Source organism: Ranitomeya variabilis, chromosome 4 (assembly GCF_051348905.1).
Source record: "Ranitomeya variabilis isolate aRanVar5 chromosome 4, aRanVar5.hap1, whole genome shotgun sequence".
Taxonomy (NCBI): Eukaryota; Metazoa; Chordata; class Amphibia; order Anura; family Dendrobatidae; genus Ranitomeya; species Ranitomeya variabilis.
This window is the reverse complement of record NC_135235.1, coordinates 67388499-67410176: the sequence shown is the minus strand read 5'-3', so window position 1 is coordinate 67410176 and position 21678 is coordinate 67388499. Positions and strand designations below refer to the sequence as shown.

Below are 21678 nucleotides of genomic sequence, written 5' to 3'. Positions count from 1 at the left end.
TGGAGCAGTGATACGGGGGGATAGCTGATCTTAGAAGTTGGGTCTAGGGATGGCTTTTTTAGGATATGTGTGATATTGGCATGTTTGAAAGCAGAAGGGAAGGTACCAGAGGTTAGCGATAGGTTGAAAAGATGAGTTAGGGCCGGTATAAGCCATGTGGTGAGGTTGGGGAGGATGTTGGATGGGATGCGGTCAAGTGCACAAGTGGTGATGTGCGATCTGGAGAAGAGATGAGCGAGTTCTTTCAGCGATGGTGGGGAGGAATGTTATGGGTAGGGGGCAGTGGTCTATTATACAGTATGTAGGGGTTGTGGTGGATAAGTAGTAAAGACTTGCCTTGTTTGGTTGACCTTATTTTTTAAATGTACGGCGAAGTCGATGAGGGAGCTCGTAGGGTTCAGAGGAGGGAGTTAAGAGTTAAATAACTGTTTGGGGTTTGTGGGATAAAGAAGGTGCAAGGGTTGTGAAATAGACCTGTTTAGCAGAGGGAAGGGCCGATTTTAATGTGAAAGTTGCTGTTTTCAATGCGGTGAAGTCTAATTGAGAGTGTGTTTTTCTTCCAACGCTACACTGCAACTCTGGACACGTGCCGAAGCTTTCTAGTAAGGTTATTGTGCCGGTTTTGTCTATTGATTAGTCGGACTCTGCCATGCACGAGAAGGGCCACCGAGTCAATAGCTGATGCTAGTGTGGTGTCGTAGAAAATGGTGTCACTGTGTTGTGGAGTGATGGTATGGAGGACAACGATAGAATAGAGTCAGAGAGAGCTCGTGCATGTCTTAAGTGTGTGAGATTTCTACGGGGTTGTTCTAATTTCTGAACATGGGGGCGGGTGAGCCGGAAAGGGATGAGAAAGTGACTAGATGGTGGTCAGATTGGGGGAGAGATGAGGCTGTGAGATTAGATAGGGAGCAGAGGCAGTTGAAGATAAGGTCTAATGTATCACAGGGATAAAAAGGTGGTACCTGGACCTGTCGAAGCGTCAGTTAGATGCGAAACGGCCATCGTCCTATATGTGAGCTGCTCCCCTGCATGTTTTATCCTGCTTTAATAAAGAAGTTTTTTATGGGACAGCGTGCCACCTTTCGATCCTTCCTGTGAATCTATGAAGATTTCTCTTTTGGGTGTAGCAGCTATTGATCCGTTGTTGACAAGGTGCAATCAGTTCCAATCTTGACGCAGAGATATGCAAGTTTGAATGGTGCCGGTTTTTCTCTTTTGATTGTAAGGTCTACTATATGTCCATCTGTGTGAGCGGCTGCAGGGGACCACTGTGTAAGACCAAATGATAACGCAAGGGACAGGTGCTTGGAGAATGCAGGCTGGTGGGTGTTAGTGGGGATGTTGAAATCACCCATGATGATGATGGGAATGTCAGCAGATAGAATGTGTAGAAGCCAGGTGAAGTGGTCAATAAAGGCATTGGCTGGTCCCAGGGGTCGGTATATGAGGGCCACTTGGAGATTTGAGGGAGAGTAGATATGGACAGAGTGCACTTCAAAAGAAATAAGGATGAGGGAGGGTAGAGGTTGAGTTTTAAAGTGCAGTTGTTAGAAAGAAGTCGACCCACTCCCCACGTTAGAATTCTTTGCATCTGTGCAAGATTGCTAATTACTATTTCTGTTGCATATATGGCATTAACATATTCTGCAAGAATGAGGGACAGTTACTAAGCTTATAGCGAACCTGTCAGCAGGATTTAGTCCTATAAACTAAAGGAATGGCCATAATGTCGCTGTGATGCTGATTAATATGATACCTGATATGAAGGTATCCGCTCAGTGGCTGCTGAATACTCACCTTGTGAAGTTTTCAGAAAATCACGTTGTGTGTTCCAGTGTGCTCAGTTCAGAGCCGAAATCAAGATCTACGCATTGCCTGCCTCTGGCGCCATTTTATTGAAGGATGCCGGCTCCCACTGTGCATGTGCCGCCCACACGATGATGGCGGCGTGAAATTTTAAAAAGGAGGCAGGTCACTGAATAATCAGTGAAGAAACAGAGGAAACTGGTGGGGGTTGCGGAGAACTAGAAGAAGATCCTGACCCTGACCCCAACCCCCACGTCCCGTCTCGGAGCACACAAGAGGTCATTTTATGAACAGTTCATAAGGTGTGTATTCAGCAGCCACTGAGTTGGATCCCTTCACGTTAGGTATCATATTAATCAGCATCACAGCGTCATTATAGCTATGCCTTTAGTTTATAGGGCTAAATCCTGCTTATGGGTTCGCTTTAATGCTTAGGAATTCTGGAAATCCCAAAACTGGCGTACATGCCTTATAACACATTTATTCTGTGTTTTAGACACTTTTTGCACCTCTTTCAACATGTGGGCATGAGTTTACAAGGGAGTGAATTCTTGTAAAGGGGTAAGGTTCAGGATTCAACACTGTGCAAAATTGTACCAAAACATACAGACTCCCCATAGATGTTGTCTTTAGGTGGATTTGAGCCCTGGACCTTAGTACTGTAAGAAAGCCGAGCGAACCACTGACCCACCATGCTGTCATTGCTTCATTAACATTGGTTATTAGAGCAGTTTACTGAGTATTGCATTTAGAGAGTCACATCTGTAATGGTTGTACAGAAAGCAATAATAATCTTCTTTGTGTAAAGGTCCCATACCTAATAAATGAAGTAATTCTGTAAGTTAATGGTGCCGGTGAGAGTCATGAATGATAGAACTTTGCTTGGGAATCTGTGGCAGACATTTCTGGAGGAAAGGTGCAAACCATGTGTTAAAATGGTCCCGAGCAGAAGTGCAACGATTTATATTGTGCTCGGTATTCGAATGATTCCAGAATACATATATATTACATTCATCGTGGTGTAAAAACTCAAACATTGCATCATGGCCCAGTAGACAGTAGGTCCACTAATTGGGCTCAGTAGTTTCAAGCACTGCTACATAACTATAATCAATGGTCAAACTTTAAGGATTCGTATTCATGGACCAACTGGCGGCACAATATGATCGCTGATCAGTAAACTTCTACCAATCAGTGATCGTTTAACACCCTGTGTACATAGGCAGACCAAAGTAAACAATGCACACTTAGCGATCAGTCATAGCTTGGTTAGGTTGAATAGGCTGCCATGGTTCTCGACAGCGCTAGTCCTGTTTACACAAGATGATGCACTGCCGAAAATGATGATCTTTTGCACTGCGCAAAAGATCATTTCACCTGATGAATGAGCGTTCTGCTCATTTGAGTGATCGGCAGCCTGATTACACTGAAAGATTATTGTGAAATGAGCGTTTTAAGAACTGTCACGATTATCTCTCAGTTTACGTGCAGCCTAATTGTGTTTGATGACTACTTTTTGTAATTTTACTGATCTGTTCTTTCCTGTAAGATGACCCCACATTGTGTAATTATCTGTCTTTTGCTTTACAGCTTGCTGTTCATGGTTCCTGTTGCCTGTTCATTGTTTCCACAGCAATGGTAACGTCCATAAATTTTTGTGGGGCACGAACAGATCTTGGTGTGACTTTAGTTACATGGTGCCCATGTATGATAGATTCTCCTTTTATTATGTGGTGCAAATCAGCATGTGTCTTTGCTTTTATTAGAACATATCAACATGTTCAACTGGACACACGGTGTAATAGTGGCTGCAGCGCGACATAAAATATTCTTTTTTGGTGAAGAAATTGGCAGTCAAAGTATTTGACACCTAATGAGTTAAATTTTGTTACATCTGAATGGATGTTTTCAGATAGTTTTCACTGGGGGCGTGTACTTTTCCCTCTATGATGCTGACCAATCATATGCAGGCAACAATACACTGGAGAAAGAACACACCCCCAGCATGGCTTAGAGCGGGTTTATTAGTGTGTAAGATGTAAATATACAGCCGTGATCTCCTCGTCTAATGTTTTAAATAAATAGTCATCTGTGCTCTACTACTAGTTTATTCTAACACCTTAAGACAAGATAATTATATGAGCAAAGCAGACTTTCCTTATACACTGTGTGCAGAATTATTAGGCAAGTTGTATTTTGATCACATGATACTTTTTATACATGTTGTCCTACTCCAAGCTGTTCAGGCTTGAGAGCCAACTACAAATTAAGTAAATCAGGTGATTTGCATCTCTGTAATGAGGAGGGGTGTTGTCTAATGACATCAAAACCCTATATAAGGTGTGTTTAATTATTAGGCAACTTCCTTTCCTTTAGCAAAATGGGTCAGAAGAGAGATTTGACGGGCTCTGAAAAATCCATAATTGTGAGATGTCTTGCAGAGGGATGCAGCAGTCTTGAAATTGCCAATCTTTTGAAGCGTGATCACCGAACAATCAAGCGTTTCATGGCAAATAGCCAACAGGGTCGCAAGAAGTGAGTTGGGCAAAAAAGGCGCAAAATAACTGCCCATGAATTGAGGAAAATCAAGCGAGAAGCTGCCAAGCTGCCGTTTGCCACCAGTTTTGCCATATTTCAAAGCTGCAACGTTACTGGAGTAACAAAAAGCACAAGGTGTGCGATACTCAGTGACATGGCCAAGGTAAGGAAGGCTGAAAAACGACCACCTTTGAACAAGAAACATAAGATAAAATGTCAAGACTGGGCCAAGAAATATCTTAAGACTGACTTTTCAAAGGTTTTATGGACTGATGAAATGAGAGTGACTCTTGATTGGCCAGATGGATGGGCCAGAGGCTGGATCAGTAAAGGGCAGAGAGCTCCACTCAGACTCAGACGCCAGCAAGGTGGAGGTGGGGTACTGGTATGGGCTGGTATCATTAAAGATGAACTTCTGGGACCTTTTCGGGTTGATGATGGAGTGAAGCTCAACTCCCAGACCTACTGCCAGTTTCTGGAAGACAACTTCTTCAAGCAGTGGTACAGGAAGAAGTCGGTATCATTCAAGAAAAACATGATTTTCATGCAGGACAATGCTCCATCACATGCCTCCAACTACTCCACAGCGAGTGATCTACAGGGAGGGAAAACAGTCCACCTCTCGGAACAGTGTGTGGGAGGCTGTGGTGGCTGCTGCACGCGATGTTGATCGTAAACAGATCAAGCAACTGACAGAATCTATGGATGGAAGGCTGTTGAGTGTCATCATAAAGAAAGGTGGCTATATTGGTCACTCATTTTTTGGGGTTTTGTTTTTGTATGTCAGAAATATTTATTTCTAAATTTTGTGCAGTTATATTGGTTTACCTGGTGAAAATAAACAAGTGAGATGGGAATATATTTGTTTTTTATTAAGTTGCTTAATAATTCTGCCCAGTAATAGTTACCTGCACAAACAGATATCCTCCTAAGATAGCCAAATCTAAAAAAAAAAACACTCAAACTTTAAAAAATCTTTTGGGTTGATTGAGAACATAGTTGTTGATCAATAATAAAAAATAATCCTCTAAAATACAGCTTGCCTAATAATTCTGCACAGTGTACATCTCATACAGGAGTAGCCTGTAGCCTTTGATTACAAGTTGCTGTGAGCACAAACAAAAGTAACACCTTTGAGCTCCTCTCCAGACAAGCAGTGTGGAGGAGGGGCAGTACAGCAGAAGGTAGAGGAGAGAATATGGGTTTGTAATGTAATACAGCTAAACTCCGCTGTGCTGACCCTTTTCATACAGACTTCTGGGACCTTATCTGAAATGTGTGAATCATCTGTGTTATACCTCCTCACTTTCTAATCATACAGGATGTTAGACTAGGGGATCAGGGCTGTATCATTACTGCTCACACACCGAGAAAGATGCTGTAAGCTATTTCATTGGCATGTTCTTCTTTCTCTAGTGTGTTGCTCCCTGCTCATAATTGATCAGCATCAGAGAAAGGGAAGAAGTACACTGATGACATCATCACAGGTCCTTGTGCACTTCTATGTTGCTGCCTGCATATGATTGGTCAGTGTCATAAAGGAGGAATAAGTACACACCCCCAAGGTTAAATCAGTAGGAACAAAATGATTTGATTGCTAACATCTCCAAAACAAAGAGGCAAAATTAAAAAAAAAAAAAAAATGTTTTATTCTGCTCTGCAGCCACTGCTACATCCAGTTCAACATGAAAAATTTGAAAGGGCATTTTAACGTTACGACTCCTTTAAAGCACCACTCCAGCATTTTTTGTTGTTTTTTAATTGCACTACTGGATTGGCTCTTTTAATGTCCCATACTCATCTTCTGGTGTTTTCATCTGTTTTTGCTACCATCGATCTTCGTCAAAAAGTGACCTGCCTGCAGCACCAGTGTTTCATGGAGCTGTGCAGAGGTCACTTTTTAATACAAGTCTATAAGCGCCTCATTCTGGCTCTCATAGACTTGTATTGAGTGTTTGTGACGTAGCTTCCGAGCTCCGGCCACTCAGAAGCAACTGTCACAAGATGGCGCCGCAGCACCGGAATGGAACCAAAAAAAGTGAAGACACCGGAGGTTGCATATATGACCAGGGGCAGGGCATACACATTAAAAGCTCCACTCCAGCACTTCAAAAAATACAAATTGCTGGAGTGATGCTTTAAGGCACTAAATACTTGCAATATTATTACAATGTTATTATATTTGTATACTGCCAGCTTGTGTACAATTTAGATAAATGTACCCAGTGACTTTCCAACCTCCTCTTTTATTTATTTTATTTCAGTTCAATGGCCGTGAACAGTCTAGAACCCGAACTTCGAGATTCAATCCGGAAACAATATGGAGAAAAAGTTCAATATGTTTACTTTAATAAGGGCTTGTAACTACTTTACAATAATTCTTGAAAGCCAGTTGTATTCTGAAGCTAAAACTGAAAAGACCCTTTTATTGCTGACTGATATCCTCCTGAAGAAAGTGAATGCAATTTATTTTGGTAACTTTTATTTTTGCTCGAAATATGCGTGATCTAAGCAAGACATTAACTGATCACTGTGGGAAATGCCTTATCTGTATGTATGGGGGGCGAGCAGGCCACAAGTAGACAATGATACTGTCAGAGTCCATCTGTCATCTGGAAGAGGTGCAGAATTTTCCTAATGGTGACTTATATCTGATATTGCCTTCCCTTTCCATTCAATGTAAAGCAGAGCAATAAACCAGAAGTGGATATCAACATCTGTGTGTACAACCTTCTGTTCTTTTGAGGAGTACCTGTCATAAATGTACCTAACTTATTAACTAACTTATTAACTTATGGAGTTTTCTTTCCATTCTGTTTAATTTCTATAATTGCACATAGTCTCTGTGTTGAGCCAGTGGGGCCATCTGGGTCCTGATCTGTAGACCTGTGCTGTTGACTTCTCTACCACCTCTATTGCAGCATGAGGCACAAGATAAAGCCCTTTCACAGTGACCAATAGGTTGAATGAATGTTCGAGATCACTTGGGAACTTTACGCTTCATTTTACTGTGCATTCATCAGTTCCAACTGAATATCCCCCCCCCCCCAAAAAAAAAAAAAAATAGAATACAGATGTGTCTCCACGATGAAGCCTTAGACTGCAATGACACAAATGAACATCAAATGGTCTCTGTTTTTGTTTTCAGCTGGCTGCCACAGTATCATCTCTCAGCCGGCTGCCACAGGATCCTCTTGGCCGGCTGCCCCAGGAGCCTCTCCCAGCCAGCTGCCCCAGGAGCTTCTCTCAGCCGGCTGCCGAAGGAGCCTCTCTCTTCTGGCTGCCGAAGGAGCCTCTCTCTGCTGGCTGCCGTGGGAGCCTCTCTCTGCTGGCTGCCGTAGGATCCTCTCTCGGCCGGCTGCCCCAGGAGCCCCTCCCGGCCGGCTGCCGCAGGATCCTCTCTCGGCCGGCTGCCCCAGGAGCCTCTCTCGGCCGGGTGCCGCAGGAGCCTCTCTCTGCTGGCTGCCGTGGGAGCCTCTCTCTGCTGGCTGCCGTAGGATCCTCTCTCGGCCGGCTGCCCCAGGAGCCCCTCCTGGCCGGCTGCTGCAGGATCCTCTCTCGGCCGGCTGCCCCAGGAGCCTCTCTCGGCCGGGTGCCGCAGGAGCCTCTCTCGGCCGGGTGCCGCAGGAGCCTCTCTCGGCCGGGTGCCGCAGGAGCCTCTCTCGGCCGGGTGCCGCAGGAACCTCTCTCAGCCGGTTGCCGCAGGAGCCTCTCTCCTCTGCCCTGTGTATAGGAGGACACAAAAATTGGTGATCCTGAGCAATTTTCTAGCAAAAATACAGCAGAAACAACCATATACAATCAAATCTTATTGAGACAATCCAGGCAAAATATATTTTTTAGAGGGTTGTGTCTCTCAAAGACATCCTTTATGAGAATAGCGATACTATATTTTTGTGTTACACATTTCCACGGTATTCTGTGCATACTGTCCAGCTTCTTTAAAAGGACTTCATCTCACAGCACATTTACTTTATGCTAATATTCTGCTAATGTTTTATCTAAGCAGGAAGGGCAGTGGTTACATTTGAGTAGATCAATTTGGACAGTGTTTGATCTGCTTTCAGGTGGTAGTCATAATTTTTCTGGGTACGATAGTGCACTCCCACCCTCACACTATTCAGTCCCAAATGAAAGACTTAAAGGGGTTGGCCCATGAACAAAGTTGATTTTAATCAATAGATCTTGAAATAATAATTTCCACAATTGGATGTGTTGGAAAAAAAAAAAGTTCCTGTGCTGAGATAATCTTATAAATGTGCCCCTGCTGTGTACTGTGTAATGGCTGTGTCTGACCGTGCAGGAACATGGTCTGATCATAGCACAGCTCCTGGGCAGGGGTGGGGAGGAAAAGAGAGTATACAGACATTACAGCATTGGTTCACATATAATTCTTTCTTTGAGGTAAAACATTTTTTAAAAACTGTCTGGGAAATGCTTTACCTCACAAAAATAATCAGCTGTGATCCCGTGCTGTAATGTCTGTTTATTATTTTCCTTCCCTTCCTTTGCCCAGGAGCTGTGCTATGATCAGACCATGTTCCTGCACGGTCAGACACGGCCATTACACAGTACACAGCAGGGGCACATTTTAAGATTATCTCAGCACAGGAACATTTTATTTAAACACATCCAATTGTGGAAATTATTATTATTACAAGATCTATTGATTAAAATGAACTTTAAAATTAATTTTGTTCGTGAGACAACCCCTTTAACACCCACAGAAAGGTAGTCATATGGAGTCCAAAGGCTCGTACTTTGGATTCTGCCCCATTAAAGAGAATGAATACATGTTTCACTCTCGATTTCAAATATTAATTTCCAAATGGCCAGCATTGAGCATTAATATGAATGTGCTCTATGGCTATGTGCCCACGATCCGAAACCAGCGGAGCTTTGGACCCAGTGTATGTTCGCTGCATCCAAAGCGATGCTGTCTGTTGAATGCAGATAAATCCATATGTGTTCACTGAACCGTGCGGATTTACCGCATGCAGTACATTCTATTGATTACATTTCTCTTGCGGAGAATAGCGTCTCCGCAAGAGAAATTGCCATTCTGCAGTCCTAAAAGACGCGCTGTATGTCAGTTTCCACCGGTGACCTGCAGGCGTCTGTGGACGCATAGTGGACATGGCGTTCCTAGAAATCCCATCCACTATGCTGTAACATCTGGCCGCTGCGGTTTTGATGATGCATGAAATTGCAGCAATTCCTGATCATTGGCCCTCATACCCTAAGGACCACTCTCAACTGCAGATTTTGGTGATTACCCCAAACAGGTTAACTCCACATTGGGAATAAAGCTGCCATGAAAAAGATCTTACTATAAAATAAAGCCTAATCGGTGATGTTCACCACGCACGTCCACATTCACACCTTTATGCGGAACATTCACTAGTTCTTGAAAGATGTATATACAGATGTATGAAAGTTGTTCCTTTCTCTCTAATTTTTACTTCCTGTAGCTCTTAATGCCCCACATCATATTGATTTTTCTTTTCTTAAATCGTTACAAAAACGATAGAAAGTGCTTTCAAGTCAGCGAAAACAGCAGTCTTCACAGGGATTGCGGCTTTAGATTTTAGTAATTGTAAAGCTTCTAATCTTGGGGCTTGCTGAGTTACTTGAAATGACTGATTCCGATTATATGCGACTAATGTGGAAAAGTGATAAAATAAGAATATATTATGATATTTCCCACCTGATGACCTAACCAGAATTTGATATTAATTCCTGATGTTTGAGGTTCTGACTGTCCGGACCCCATTAATTCTCATAATAAACATTTATTACAGGGAACTGCAGCACGGTCACAAGGCCCTTTGAATGAAGCTTTGTTGCAGTCTCTTGCATTGCAGGATGATGCAAGAGCCTAAAAAAAAGTCATATTTCCTTCAGAATCATCATAGTGACTGACCATAGTCTTGAATAACCAAGCTTTTTAGTGGGTTTCAATTAAACAGTTTGGTACATTAAGTAAAAATATTCATGTAAAATCTGTGTTTTAGCCAAAGGGCTTTACATGATAGAGGTGCTGCCTTCCGCTTACAATGCACTATTTAAATGATATGGTTGTCTTATTTTTATTTTTTTGCTACTATTTCAGAATAAACTCTTACAATGCTCTGTGTGACTAAGCCCCTGTGCGCACAGAACTATCCACTAAGGATCAATCTGTACGGTGTGCCTATCTAAACAGGCATTTCAGGGACCGCCAATCTGACATTTTTGGGCACAAGTCATGCAATTGTAAAATTTTAAGTCCTTAAGCAACTATCCCTATTTGTCTGCAAGATAATGAAATTAGATTGGAAATATGTGTATGACTACATTGCAGTGAACTACACTGGCCAATTTTATTTTAAAAATGGAAAGTCCACCTTTCGGAACTAAAATATCCGTAAGGTTTAGATTTCTGGCATCAGAATCCTTCCCTCTATTATTGGAAGTGGTCTTATAGATGATCAGTCACTCTATGAAGATACATAATCTGCTAATATGTCTGGTGTTTAAACCTCTAAACCAGCAATGTGATCTGCTGAATCATCAGGAAAATACTGTGTAGGATGAAGTCTGTATAAACATCTGCTTTATATTCTGGGATTGTATCACTAGACTTTTGGAGAGGTTGAACAAGCAGACATTAAGGATAAAAAACTAGATGTTGATATGTCTAGGGTAAAGCACAAAAAATGTGGCAGAAGCCATGAAGAGATTGAGCATCCATTTCACATTTTATACCTTATGTTATGCTGGTAACCCTTTAAATGTAAGTGACAAATGAAGAAGCTCTAGGAAGCTGTCCACAAGCAGAAATCCTCAGTCACGCCAAGGCTGCAAATATGTCAAGTGTATTCCCTTATTAATATTAATTAGAAAAACTCTCAGTGGGGTGACTGTGAGACCACCAACCATTAAACACTATTGGGGAATTCATTAAGGCCGGGTTCACACTTGCGTGTGGCTGGTCTGCGTATGGCTGCGTAGTTCCTCCCTTAAGCCCCTCCTACTTCCGCATGCGTCCTGCGTACCTATCTTTAACATTGGGTACGCAGGGACATGCGATGCGTGCGGATGCGGCGTTTGAAGTGCCCGCTGACCGCACTGGAACGCAAAAAGTTGCATGTCAAAAACCCCGCAGCTGCATACAATGCATGTCCCTGTGTACCCAATGTTAAAGATAGGTACGCAGGACGCATGTGGAAGTAGGCGGAGCTTAAGGGAGGAACTACGCAGACCAGCCACACGCAAGTGTGAACTTAGCCTAAGACTGCCATTGTATGCTCTAGTCTGGTTCCAGAGTCCACTGGAGCAAGAGGAACCAGATCAACCAAGAGAAGCATGCCTGTTAATGAATTGGGTACATATGTAAGACTAGCTGTTTCCAGCCAGCTTACGCTCGGCATGCTCATTGCTATCTAATTAACGCTGCTAGTGATTAAAGTAAAAAATGACAACATTCAATAGCGCTTACGCAGGTGGTAAATTAACTGAAAATGAAGTTAATAACAATAATAATAATTAAAAATCAGAATAATACTAATACATTTTATTCACAGTGTAAAATCAAAAGCAAACTGGATTCATGTGGTAATGAGTGGGGACGGAGCCTCGTATGGTAATGTGTGAGGACGGAGCCTCGTCTGGTAATAATAATAGTAATAACAATCTATTTATATAGCGCCAACATATTCCGCAGCGCTTTACAGTTTAACAGTTTCAAACACAACAGTCATAGGTAACAATGTTAACAATACAATAATTAAAGCGAAATAAGAGGACCCTGCTCGTAAGAGCTTACAATCTACAATGAGGTGGGGGAGATACAAAGTACAGGTGTGTATTTACAATGATGTATTTACAATGATGGTCCAGCCATCTTCAGGGGGTGGGGGGTAGATGGAGATAGTGAAAGGGCTACACACACACACAAATATAAAATGAGTTTGATTAGGGAACGTGATAGGCCGCTCTGAACAAATGTGTTTTGAGGGAGTGCCTAAAACTATGCAAATTGTGGATGGTCCTAATTTCTTGGGGTAGAGCATTCCAGAGGATTGTCGCAGCACGGGAGAAGTCTTGGAGTCGGGAGTGGGAGGTACGGATTAGTGCAGAGGTTAGTCGGAAGTCATTTGCAGAGCGCAGAGGTCAGTTAGGCCGATAGACAGAAATGAGGGAGGAGATGTAAGGGGGTGCCGCACTGTGGAGAGCTTTGTGGGTGAGAACAAGTGCTTTGAATTGTATCCTGTAATGAATGGGCAGCCAGTGTAATGACTGGTGAAGAGCGGACACGTCCGAGTAACGATTAGCCAGATGGACGACCCTGGCTGCTGCATTAAGGATGGACTGGAGAGGGGAAAGTCGCGTGAGGGGGAGGCCAATTAATAGAGCATTGCAGTGGTCCAGGCGGGAGTGGATCAGGGCGACAGTGAGTGTTTTTGTTTCCATGGTGAGAAAAGGGCGGATTCTAGAGATGTTCTTTAGGTGTAAGCGGCGTAATGTGTGGGGTCGGATGTTGTGAATTCCGTTCTCGGGCTCCCTCCTGTGGTCATGAGTGGTACTTTGTGAGCTCATTTGGGCTCCCTCTGGTGGCTTTTAGTGTTACGGCTGGTCTGTAGCTGGACTCCAGCTGCCTCGTTTTCTGCTAGGCTTGCTGCCTATTTAACTCCACCTGGACCTTTACTTGTTGCCTGCTGTCGTATTCAGTACTGGTTCAGATCTCTCTGGGACTTCCCTTGTGACCTGTCTCCTCGTGGAGAAGCTAAGTTCATCCTAGTCTATTTTTGCTCATTGCTATTTGAAAATGTTTCTCAGTATATGATGAGTTCAGTCCAGCTTGCTTATATGCTATTTGATTGCTAGCTGGAAGCTCTGGGGTGCGGAGTTGCGCCCCTCACATCGTGAGTTGGTGTGGGGGTCTTTTGTATTCTCTGCGTGGATAATTTTTGTAGTATTTTATACTGACCGCACAGATTCCTTGCTATCCTCTGACTATTTAGTTATTAGCGGGCCTCATTTTCTTAAACCTATTTCATTTCTATGTTTGTGTTTTCCTCTTAACTCACCGTCATTATTTGTGGGGGCTGCTCTCACTTTGGGGAAAATTTCTCTGAGGCAAGTGAGGATTTGTTTCTCTCTAGGGGTAACTAGTTTCTCAGGCTGTGCAGAGGCGTCTAGGCCGAGTTAGGAATGCTCCACGGCTGCCTATAGTGTGTGTGTTGATAGGATCAGGATTGCGGTCAGTAAAGTTCCCACATCCCCAGAGCTTGTCCTATGTTTTGGTTTACCTATCAGGTCAGTTCATGTGTTCTTACCACCAGAACCATAACAGTGCAGCAGGCCAATAAAGTGTTAATGCATCGCAAAAGAGGGATAGGAGAAGCTCTGAGGTTTTTTTTTTTTTCCTCTGCAGTGTGTTTAGCCTCTCTCCTCCCCTTAATCTCTGGGTGGCTCAGGACTCAGCTGCAGATATGGACATTCAAGGTCTGTCCTCTTGTGTGGATCAGCTCGCTACAAGGATACAAAGCATTCAGGATTATGTAACTCTCAGTCCTATGTCAGAACCTAAAATACCAATTCCTGAGCTGTTCTCTGGAGATAGGTCTAGGTTTTTGAATTTCAAAAATAATTGCAAATTGTTTCTTTCTCTGAGACCTCGTTCCTCTGGTGACCCTGCTCAGCAAGTTAAAATTATTATTTCTTTGTTACGTGGTGACCCTCAAGATTGGGCATTCTCCCTGGCGCCAGGAGATCCTGCATTGCTAAATGTGGATGCGTTTTTTCTGGTGCTTGGATTGCTTTATGAGGAACCTAATCTAGTGGACCAGGCAGAAAAGATTTTGCTGGCTCTCTCTCAGGGTCAGGATGAAGCAGAGGTTTACTGTCAGAAGATTAGGAAGTGGTCTGTGCTCACTCAGTGGAATGAGTGTGCCCTGGCAGCGATTTTCAGAAAGGGCCTTTCTGAAGCCCTTAAGGATGTTATGGTGGGGTTCCCCACGCCTGCGGGTCTGAATGAGTCAATGTCTTTGGCCATTCAGATTGATCGGCGTTTGCGGGAGCGCAAACCGGTGCACCATCTGGCGTTTTTTTCTGAACAGAAGCCTGAGTCTATGCAATGTGACAGGATTCTGACCAGAATTGAACGGCAAAATCATAGACGTCAGAATGGGTTGTGCTTTTACTGTGGTGACTCCACTCATGTTATCTCTGACTGTTCTAAGCGCACAAAAAGGTTCGCTAAGTCTGTCACCATTGGTACTGTACAGCCTAAATTCATTTTGTCTGTTACTTTGATTTGCTCTCTGTCATCCTACTCTGTTATGGCTTTTGTGGATTCGGGCGCTGCCCTGAATTTGATGGATTTGTCATTTGCCAGGCGCTGTGGTTTTATCTTGGAGCCATTGCAATTCCCTATTCCACTAAAGGGGATTGATGCTACGCCATTGGCCAAGAATAAGCCTCAGTACTGGACTCAAGTAACTATGTGCATGACTCCTGTGTTGTGAATTTGCTTTTTGCTCCCTCTAGTGGTTACTAGTTTTTTGACTCTGGTTTTTCTGTCATTCCTTTTATCCGCACCTGGGTCGTTAGTTAGGGGTGTTGCTATATAAGCTCCCTGGACCTTCAGTTCTATGCCTGGCAACGTAGTTATCAGAGCTAGTCTGCTGTGCTCTTGTCTACTGATCCTGGTTCCAGTTATATCAGCTAAGTCTGCCTTTTGCTTTTTGCTATTTGTTTTGGTTTTGTATTTTTGTCCAGCTTGTTCCAAATCTATATCCTGACCTTTGCTGGAAGCTCTAGGGGGGCTGGTGTTCTCCCCCCGGACCGTTAGACGGTTCGGGGGTTCTTGAATTTCCAGTGTGGATTTTGATAGGGTTTTTGCTGACCATATAAGTTACCTTTCTTTATTCTGCTATCAGTAAGCGGGCCTCTCTGTGCTAAACCTGGTTCATTTCTGTGTTTGTCATTTCCTCTTACCTCACCGTCATTATTTGTGGGGGGCTTCTATCCAGCTTTGGGGTCCCCTTCTCTGGAGGCAAGAAAGGTCTTTGTTTTCCTCTACTAGGGGTAGCTAGATTCTCCGGCTGGCGCGTGTCATCTAGAATCAACGTAGGAATGATCCCCGGCTACTTCTAGTGTTGGCGTTAGGAGTAGATATATGGTCAACCCAGTTACCACTGCCCTATGAGCTGGTTTTTTGTATTCTGCAGACTTCCACGTTCCTCTGAGACCCTCGCCATTGGGGTCATAACAGTTTGCCAGGCCAGTATTAAATGTTTAATGCATTGCAGAAGAGGGATTATAAGAAAGAAGATTCTGAGTTTTTTTTTTTTTTTTTTCTTCTTCCCCTTTACCTCAGAGTGGCTATGCTTGCTGCAGACATGAATGTCCAGACCTTGATTACAAGTGTGGACCAGCTGGCTACTCGTGTGCAGGGCATACAAGACTATGTTATCAGAAATCCTAGGTCAGAACCTAAAATACCGATTCCTGAACTGTTTTCCGGAGACAGGTTTAAGTTTAGGAATTTCGTGAATAATTGTAAATTGTTTTTGTCCCTGAGACCCTGTTCATCTGGAGATTCTGCTCAGCAAGTAAAAATTGTTATTTCGTTCTTACGGGGCGACCCTCAGGATTGGGCTTTTTCGCTGGCGCCAGGAGATCCGGCATTGGCTGATCTTGATGCGTTTTTTCTGGCGCTCGGTTTACTTTATGAGGAACCCAATCTTGAGATTCAGGCAGAAAAGGCCTTGCTGGCTATGTCTCAGGGGCAGGACGAGGCTGAAGTGTATTGCCAAAAATTTCGGAAATGGTCCGTGCTGACACATTGGAACGAGTGTGCACTGGCCGCTAATTTTAGAAATGGCCTTTCTGAAGCCATTAAGAATGTTATGGTGGGTTTTCCCATTCCCACAGGTCTGAATGATACTATGGCACTGGCTATTCAAATTGACCGGCGGTTGCGGGAGCGCAAAACCGCAAATTCCCTCATGGTGTTGTCTGAACAGACACCTAATTCGGTGCAATGTGATAGAAAAACCGCAAATTCCCTCATGGTGTTGTCTGAGCAGACACCTGATTTAATGCAATGTGATAGAATCCTGACTAGAAATGAGCGGAAAATTCATAGACGCCGGCAGGGCCGGACTGGCCATAGGGCACTTCTGGCAAATGCCAGAAGGGCCGGTGCCAGTGGTGGGCCGCTCAATCCGCCGCCCCCGCCGTCGCATTCAACTATACCGGCGTATAGACGCCGGTACAGTTGAATGCAATGATGGAGGAGAGCGTCTACAGACGCTCCTCTCCCATCATTCCCCGCTCTGCCTCTGACACTGCGGGTGCGCGATGATGTCATATCATCGCGCACCTGCTGTGTCCCGGGCAGACTGCAGCTGCTGAGACAGGAGCAGGAACCAGGAAGCAACGCTGGGCACGAGGAGAGGTGAGGAGAGTTTTTTTTTTTTCTGGACTGTGGGGCCATTCTCGGAGGAGGTGAGGGGAGGAAGAGAAGAGATGTGGGCTGTATATAGTTCTCTGTGGGCTGTGCTCTGTGCTGTATACTGCTGTGGGCTGTATATAGTTCTCTGTGGGCTGTGCTCTGTGCTGTATACTGCTGTGGGCTGTATATAGTTCTCTGTGGGCTGTGCTCTGTGCTGTATACTACTGTGTGCTGTATATAGTTCTCTGTGGGCTGTGCTCTGTGCTGTATACTGCTGTGGGCTGTATATAGTTCTCTGTGGGCTGTGCTCTGTGCTGTATACTGCTGTGGGCTGTATATAGCTCTCTGTGGGCTGTGCTCTGTGCTGTATACTACTGTGTGCTCTGTACTATATATAGTTCTCTCTGGGCTGTGCTCTGTGCTGTATACTGCTGTGGGCTGTATATAGTTCTCTGTGGGCTGTGCTGTATACTACTGTGGGCTGTATATAGTTCTCTGTGGGCTGTGCTCTGTGCTGTATATAGTTCTCTGTGGGCTGTGCTCTGTGCTGTATACTACTGTGGGCTGTATATAGTTCTCTGTGGGCTGTGCTCTGTGCTGTATATAGTTCTCTGTGGGCTGTGCTCTGTGCTGTATACTACTGTGGGCTGTATATAGTTATCTGTGGGCTGTGCTCTGTGCTGTATACTACTGTGTGCTGTATATAGTTCTCTGTGGGCTGTGCTGTATATAGTACTCTGTGGGCTGTGCTGTATATAGTACTCTGTGGGCTGTGCTGTATATAGTACTCTGTGGGCTGTGCTGTGTATAGTACTCTGTGGGCTGTGCTGTGTATAGTACTCTGTGGGCTGTGCTGTATATAGTACTCTCTGGGCTGTGCTGTATATAGTACTCTCTGGGCTGTGCTGTATATAGTACTCTCTGGGCTGTGCTGTATATAGTACTCTGGGCTGTGCTTTATATAGTTCTCTGTGGGCTGTGCTGTATATAGTTCTCTGTGGGCTGTGCTGTATATAGTTCTCTGTGGGCTGTGCTGTATATAGTTCTCTGTGGGCTGTGCTGTATATATTACTTTGTGGGCTGTGCTGTATATATTACTTTGTGGGCTGTGCTGTATATATTACTCTGTGGGCTGTGCTGTATACTACTGTGTGGACTGTGCTGTATACTTCTATGTGGGCTGTGCTGTATACTACTGTGTGGTCTGTGCTGTATACTACTGTGTGGTCTGTGCTGAATACTGCTGTGTTATCTACTACGCGAGCTGTGCTATAGTATGCAGGCTGTGCTGTATACTATGTGGTTTGTGCTATATAATATGCGGGCTTTGCTATATACTATGGGGAGTATATTATATTCTATGGGGGAGGCTGCGTTATATACTATGGGGGGCTGCATTATATTCTATGGGGGGCTACATTATATATTATGGGGAGGTGGGCTGTATTATATTCTATGGGGGTTACATACTCTGGGGTGGCTGCATTATACTCTGTGGGGTGGCTGCATTATACTCTGGGGTTGCTGCATTATACTCTGGGGTGGCTGCATTATACTCTGGGGTGGCTGCATTATACTCTGGGGTGGCTGCATTATACTATATGTGGGCTGCATTATACTGTATCGAGGACTATGGGGAATACGTTATACTATATGAAGAACTATGGGGTGCATTATACTATGGGAAGTGAATTGTACTACATGGATGACTGTGGCAGTGCATTATACTATATGGAGCACTATGAGGATTGTATTATGCTATATGGAGGACTATGAGGATTGTATTATGCTATATGGAGGACTATGAGGAGTGTATTATACTATGTGGAGGACTGAGCAGTGTATTTTAATATATGGAGGACTATAGGGAGTGTATTATACTATATGGAGGACTATGGAGCACATTATAATATATGGAGGACTATGGGGTGTATTTTACTAAACAAGTAAAATGCTGCATATTCGGATTGTTTTTGCTGGAACAAAAAGCCTTGTTGTCAGCAGCACATTGCCAGTGTAAACTGTAGATGTGCTGCTGAAAACATGATACTGTATGGTGATCTATTAGTGATCGTTCTGTCTCATCATTATTCCTCAGCTGGTGGAAAGAGGCCGGGAAACAAGCGTTGAACAACTTCAGTATTGTCGATCAAACTCGTTTAGCGTCCTGAGATCAGCGCATGTAAATACAACCGAAAGGCTTCTGTGTGATGTGCAATATGTTAGCATTTGGGGACCCATTTTAAACTTTGCCTAGGGCCCCACTTTGCCTAAAACCGGCCCTGCCTACAAGTGTACAAAGATATTATACAGTCACCATGTGACAAGTGGGCCTGTGTAACTTCAAATGCCAGGGCTGAATTTTAGTCCCAGTCCGGCCCTGGACGCCGGAATGGCTTGTGCTACTACTGTGGTGATTCTACACATGTTATCTCAGCATGCTCTAAACGTATAGCTAAGGTTGTTAGTCCTGTCACCGTTGGTAATTTGCAACCTAAATTTATTCTGTCTGTAACTTTGATTTGCTCACTGTCATCTTATCCTGTCATGGCGTTTGTAGATTCAGGTGCTGCCCTGAGTCTCATGGATCTCTCATTTGCTAAGCGCTGTGGTTTTACTCTTGAACCATTAGAAAATCCTATTCCTCTTAGGGGTATTGATGCTACACCATTGGCAGCAAATAAACCGCAGTATTGGACACAGGTTACCATGTGCATGACTCCTGAACACCGCGAGGTGATACGTTTCCTGGTTTTACATAAAATGCATGATTTGGTTGTTTTAGGGCTGCCATGGTTACAGACCCATAATCCAGTCCTGGACTGGAAGGCTATGTCAGTCTCAAGTTGGGGCTGTCGTGGTATTCATGGGGATTCCCTGCCTGTGTCTATTGCTTCTTCTACGCCTTCGGAAGTTCCGGAGTATTTGTCTGATTATCAGGATGTCTTCAGTGAGTCTGAGTCCAGTGCACTGCCTCCTCATAGGGACTGTGACTGTGCTATAGATTTGATCCCAGGCAGTAAATTTCCTAAGGGAAGACTGTTTAATCTGTCGGTACCTGAACATACCGCTATGCGTTCATATATCAAGGAGTCTCTGGAGAAAGGACATATTCGTCCGTCTTCTTCCCCTCTTGGTGCGGGATTCTTTTTTGTGGCTAAAAAGGACGGATCTTTGAGACCTTGTATTGATTATCGGCTTTTAAATAAGATCACTGTCAAATTTCAGTATCCTTTACCGCTGTTGTCTGACTTGTTTGCCCGGATTAAGGGTGCCAAGTGGTTCACCAAGATAGACCTTCGTGGTGCGTACAACCTTGTGCGCATTAAGCAAGGTGATGGTGGATAGGTTGCAGCAGATCTGGAATCATGTGGTGGACAACTTGAAGTTGTCACAGGAGAAGGCTCAGCGCTTTGCCAACCGCCGCCGCGGTGTGGGTCCCCGACTACGCGTTGGGGATTTGGTATGGCTTTCTTCCCGCTTTGTTCCTATGAAGGTCTCCTCTCCCAAATTTAAACCTCGTTTTATTGGGCCTTACAAGATATTGGAAATCCTTAATCCTGTATCTTTTCGTTTGGATCTTCCTGTGTCGTTTGCTATTCACAATGTATTTCATAGGTCCTTGTTGCGGCGGTACATTGTGCCTGTAGTTCCTTCTGCTGAGCCTCCTGCTCCGGTGTTGGTTGAGGGCGAGTTGGAGTACGTGGTGGAGAAGATCTTGGATTCTCGCCTCTCCAGGCGGAGGCTTCAGTACCTGGTCAAGTGGAAGGGCTATGGTCAGGAGGATAATTCCTGGGTGGTCGCCTCTGATGTTCATGCGGCCGATTTAGTTCGTGCCTTTCATGCCGCTCATCCTGATCGCCCTGGTGGTCGTGGTGAGGGTTCGGTGACCCCTCACTAAGGGGGGGGTACTGTTGTGAATTTGCTTTTTGCTCCCTCTAGTGGTTACTAGTTTTTTGACTCTGGTTTTTCTGTCATTCCTTTTATCCGCACCTGGGTCGTTAGTTAGGGGTGTTGCTATATAAGCTCCCTGGACCTTCAGTTCTATGCCTGGCAACGTAGTTATCAGAGCTAGTCTGCTGTGCTCTTGTCTACTGATCCTGGTTCCAGTTATATCAGCTAAGTCTGCCTTTTGCTTTTTGCTATTTGTTTTGGTTTTGTATTTTTGTCCAGCTTGTTCCAAATCTATATCCTGACCTTTGCTGGAAGCTCTAGGGGGGCTGGTGTTCTCCCCCCGGACCGTTAGACGGTTCGGGGGTTCTTGAATTTCCAGTGTGGATTTTGATAGGGTTTTTGCTGACCATATAAGTTACCTTTCTTTATTCTGCTATCAGTAAGCGGGCCTCTCTGTGCTAAACCTGGTTCATTTCTGTGTTTGTCATTTCCTCTTACCTCACCGTCATTATTTGTGGGGGGCTTCTATCCAGCTTTGGGGTCCCCTTCTCTGGAGGCAAGAAAGGTCTTTGTTTTCCTCTACTAGGGGTAGCTAGATTCTCCGGCTGGCGCGTGTCATCTAGAATCAACGTAGGAATGATCCCCGGCTACTTCTAGTGTTGGCGTTAGGAGTAGATATATGGTCAACCCAGTTACCACTGCCCTATGAGCTGGATTTTTGTATTCTGCAGACTTCCACGTTCCTCTGAGACCCTCGCCATTGGGGTCATAACACTCCTGCACATCAGGAGGTTATTCGCTTTCTGGTGTTACATAATTTGCATGATGTTGTCTTGTTGGGTCTGCCATGGCTGCAGGCTCATAATCCAGTCCTGGATTGGAAAGCAATGTCTGTGTCAAGTTGGGGTTGTCAAGGGGTACATGGCGATGTTCCTTTGGTGTCAATTGCTTCTTCTACTCCTTCTGAAGTCCCTGAATTTTTGTCGGATTAC

At 44.3% G+C, this 21678-nt stretch overlaps 1 protein-coding gene and 1 long non-coding RNA gene across 2 annotated transcripts in view; one reads left to right on the top strand and one right to left on the bottom strand.

The window, feature by feature from the left end:
- The window catches only part of SFXN2 (sideroflexin 2), a 60010-nt gene extending 52949 nt beyond the window's left edge, over window positions 1-7061 (top strand). The window contains exons 11-12 of the mRNA XM_077258658.1: window positions 3400-3447; window positions 6612-7061. Coding sequence (XP_077114773.1) covers window positions 3400-3447; window positions 6612-6711 — 148 coding nt within the window. The 3' untranslated portion in view covers window positions 6712-7061. The remainder of the gene's footprint in view (window positions 1-3399; window positions 3448-6611) is intronic.
- Window positions 7062-7950: 889 nt separating this feature from the next.
- LOC143769786 (uncharacterized) overlaps window positions 7951-21678 on the bottom strand; it is a 43003-nt gene continuing 29275 nt past the window's right edge. Inside the window, exon 3 of the long non-coding RNA XR_013214483.1 lies at window positions 7951-8070. This is a non-coding gene — a long non-coding RNA (uncharacterized LOC143769786). The remainder of the gene's footprint in view (window positions 8071-21678) is intronic.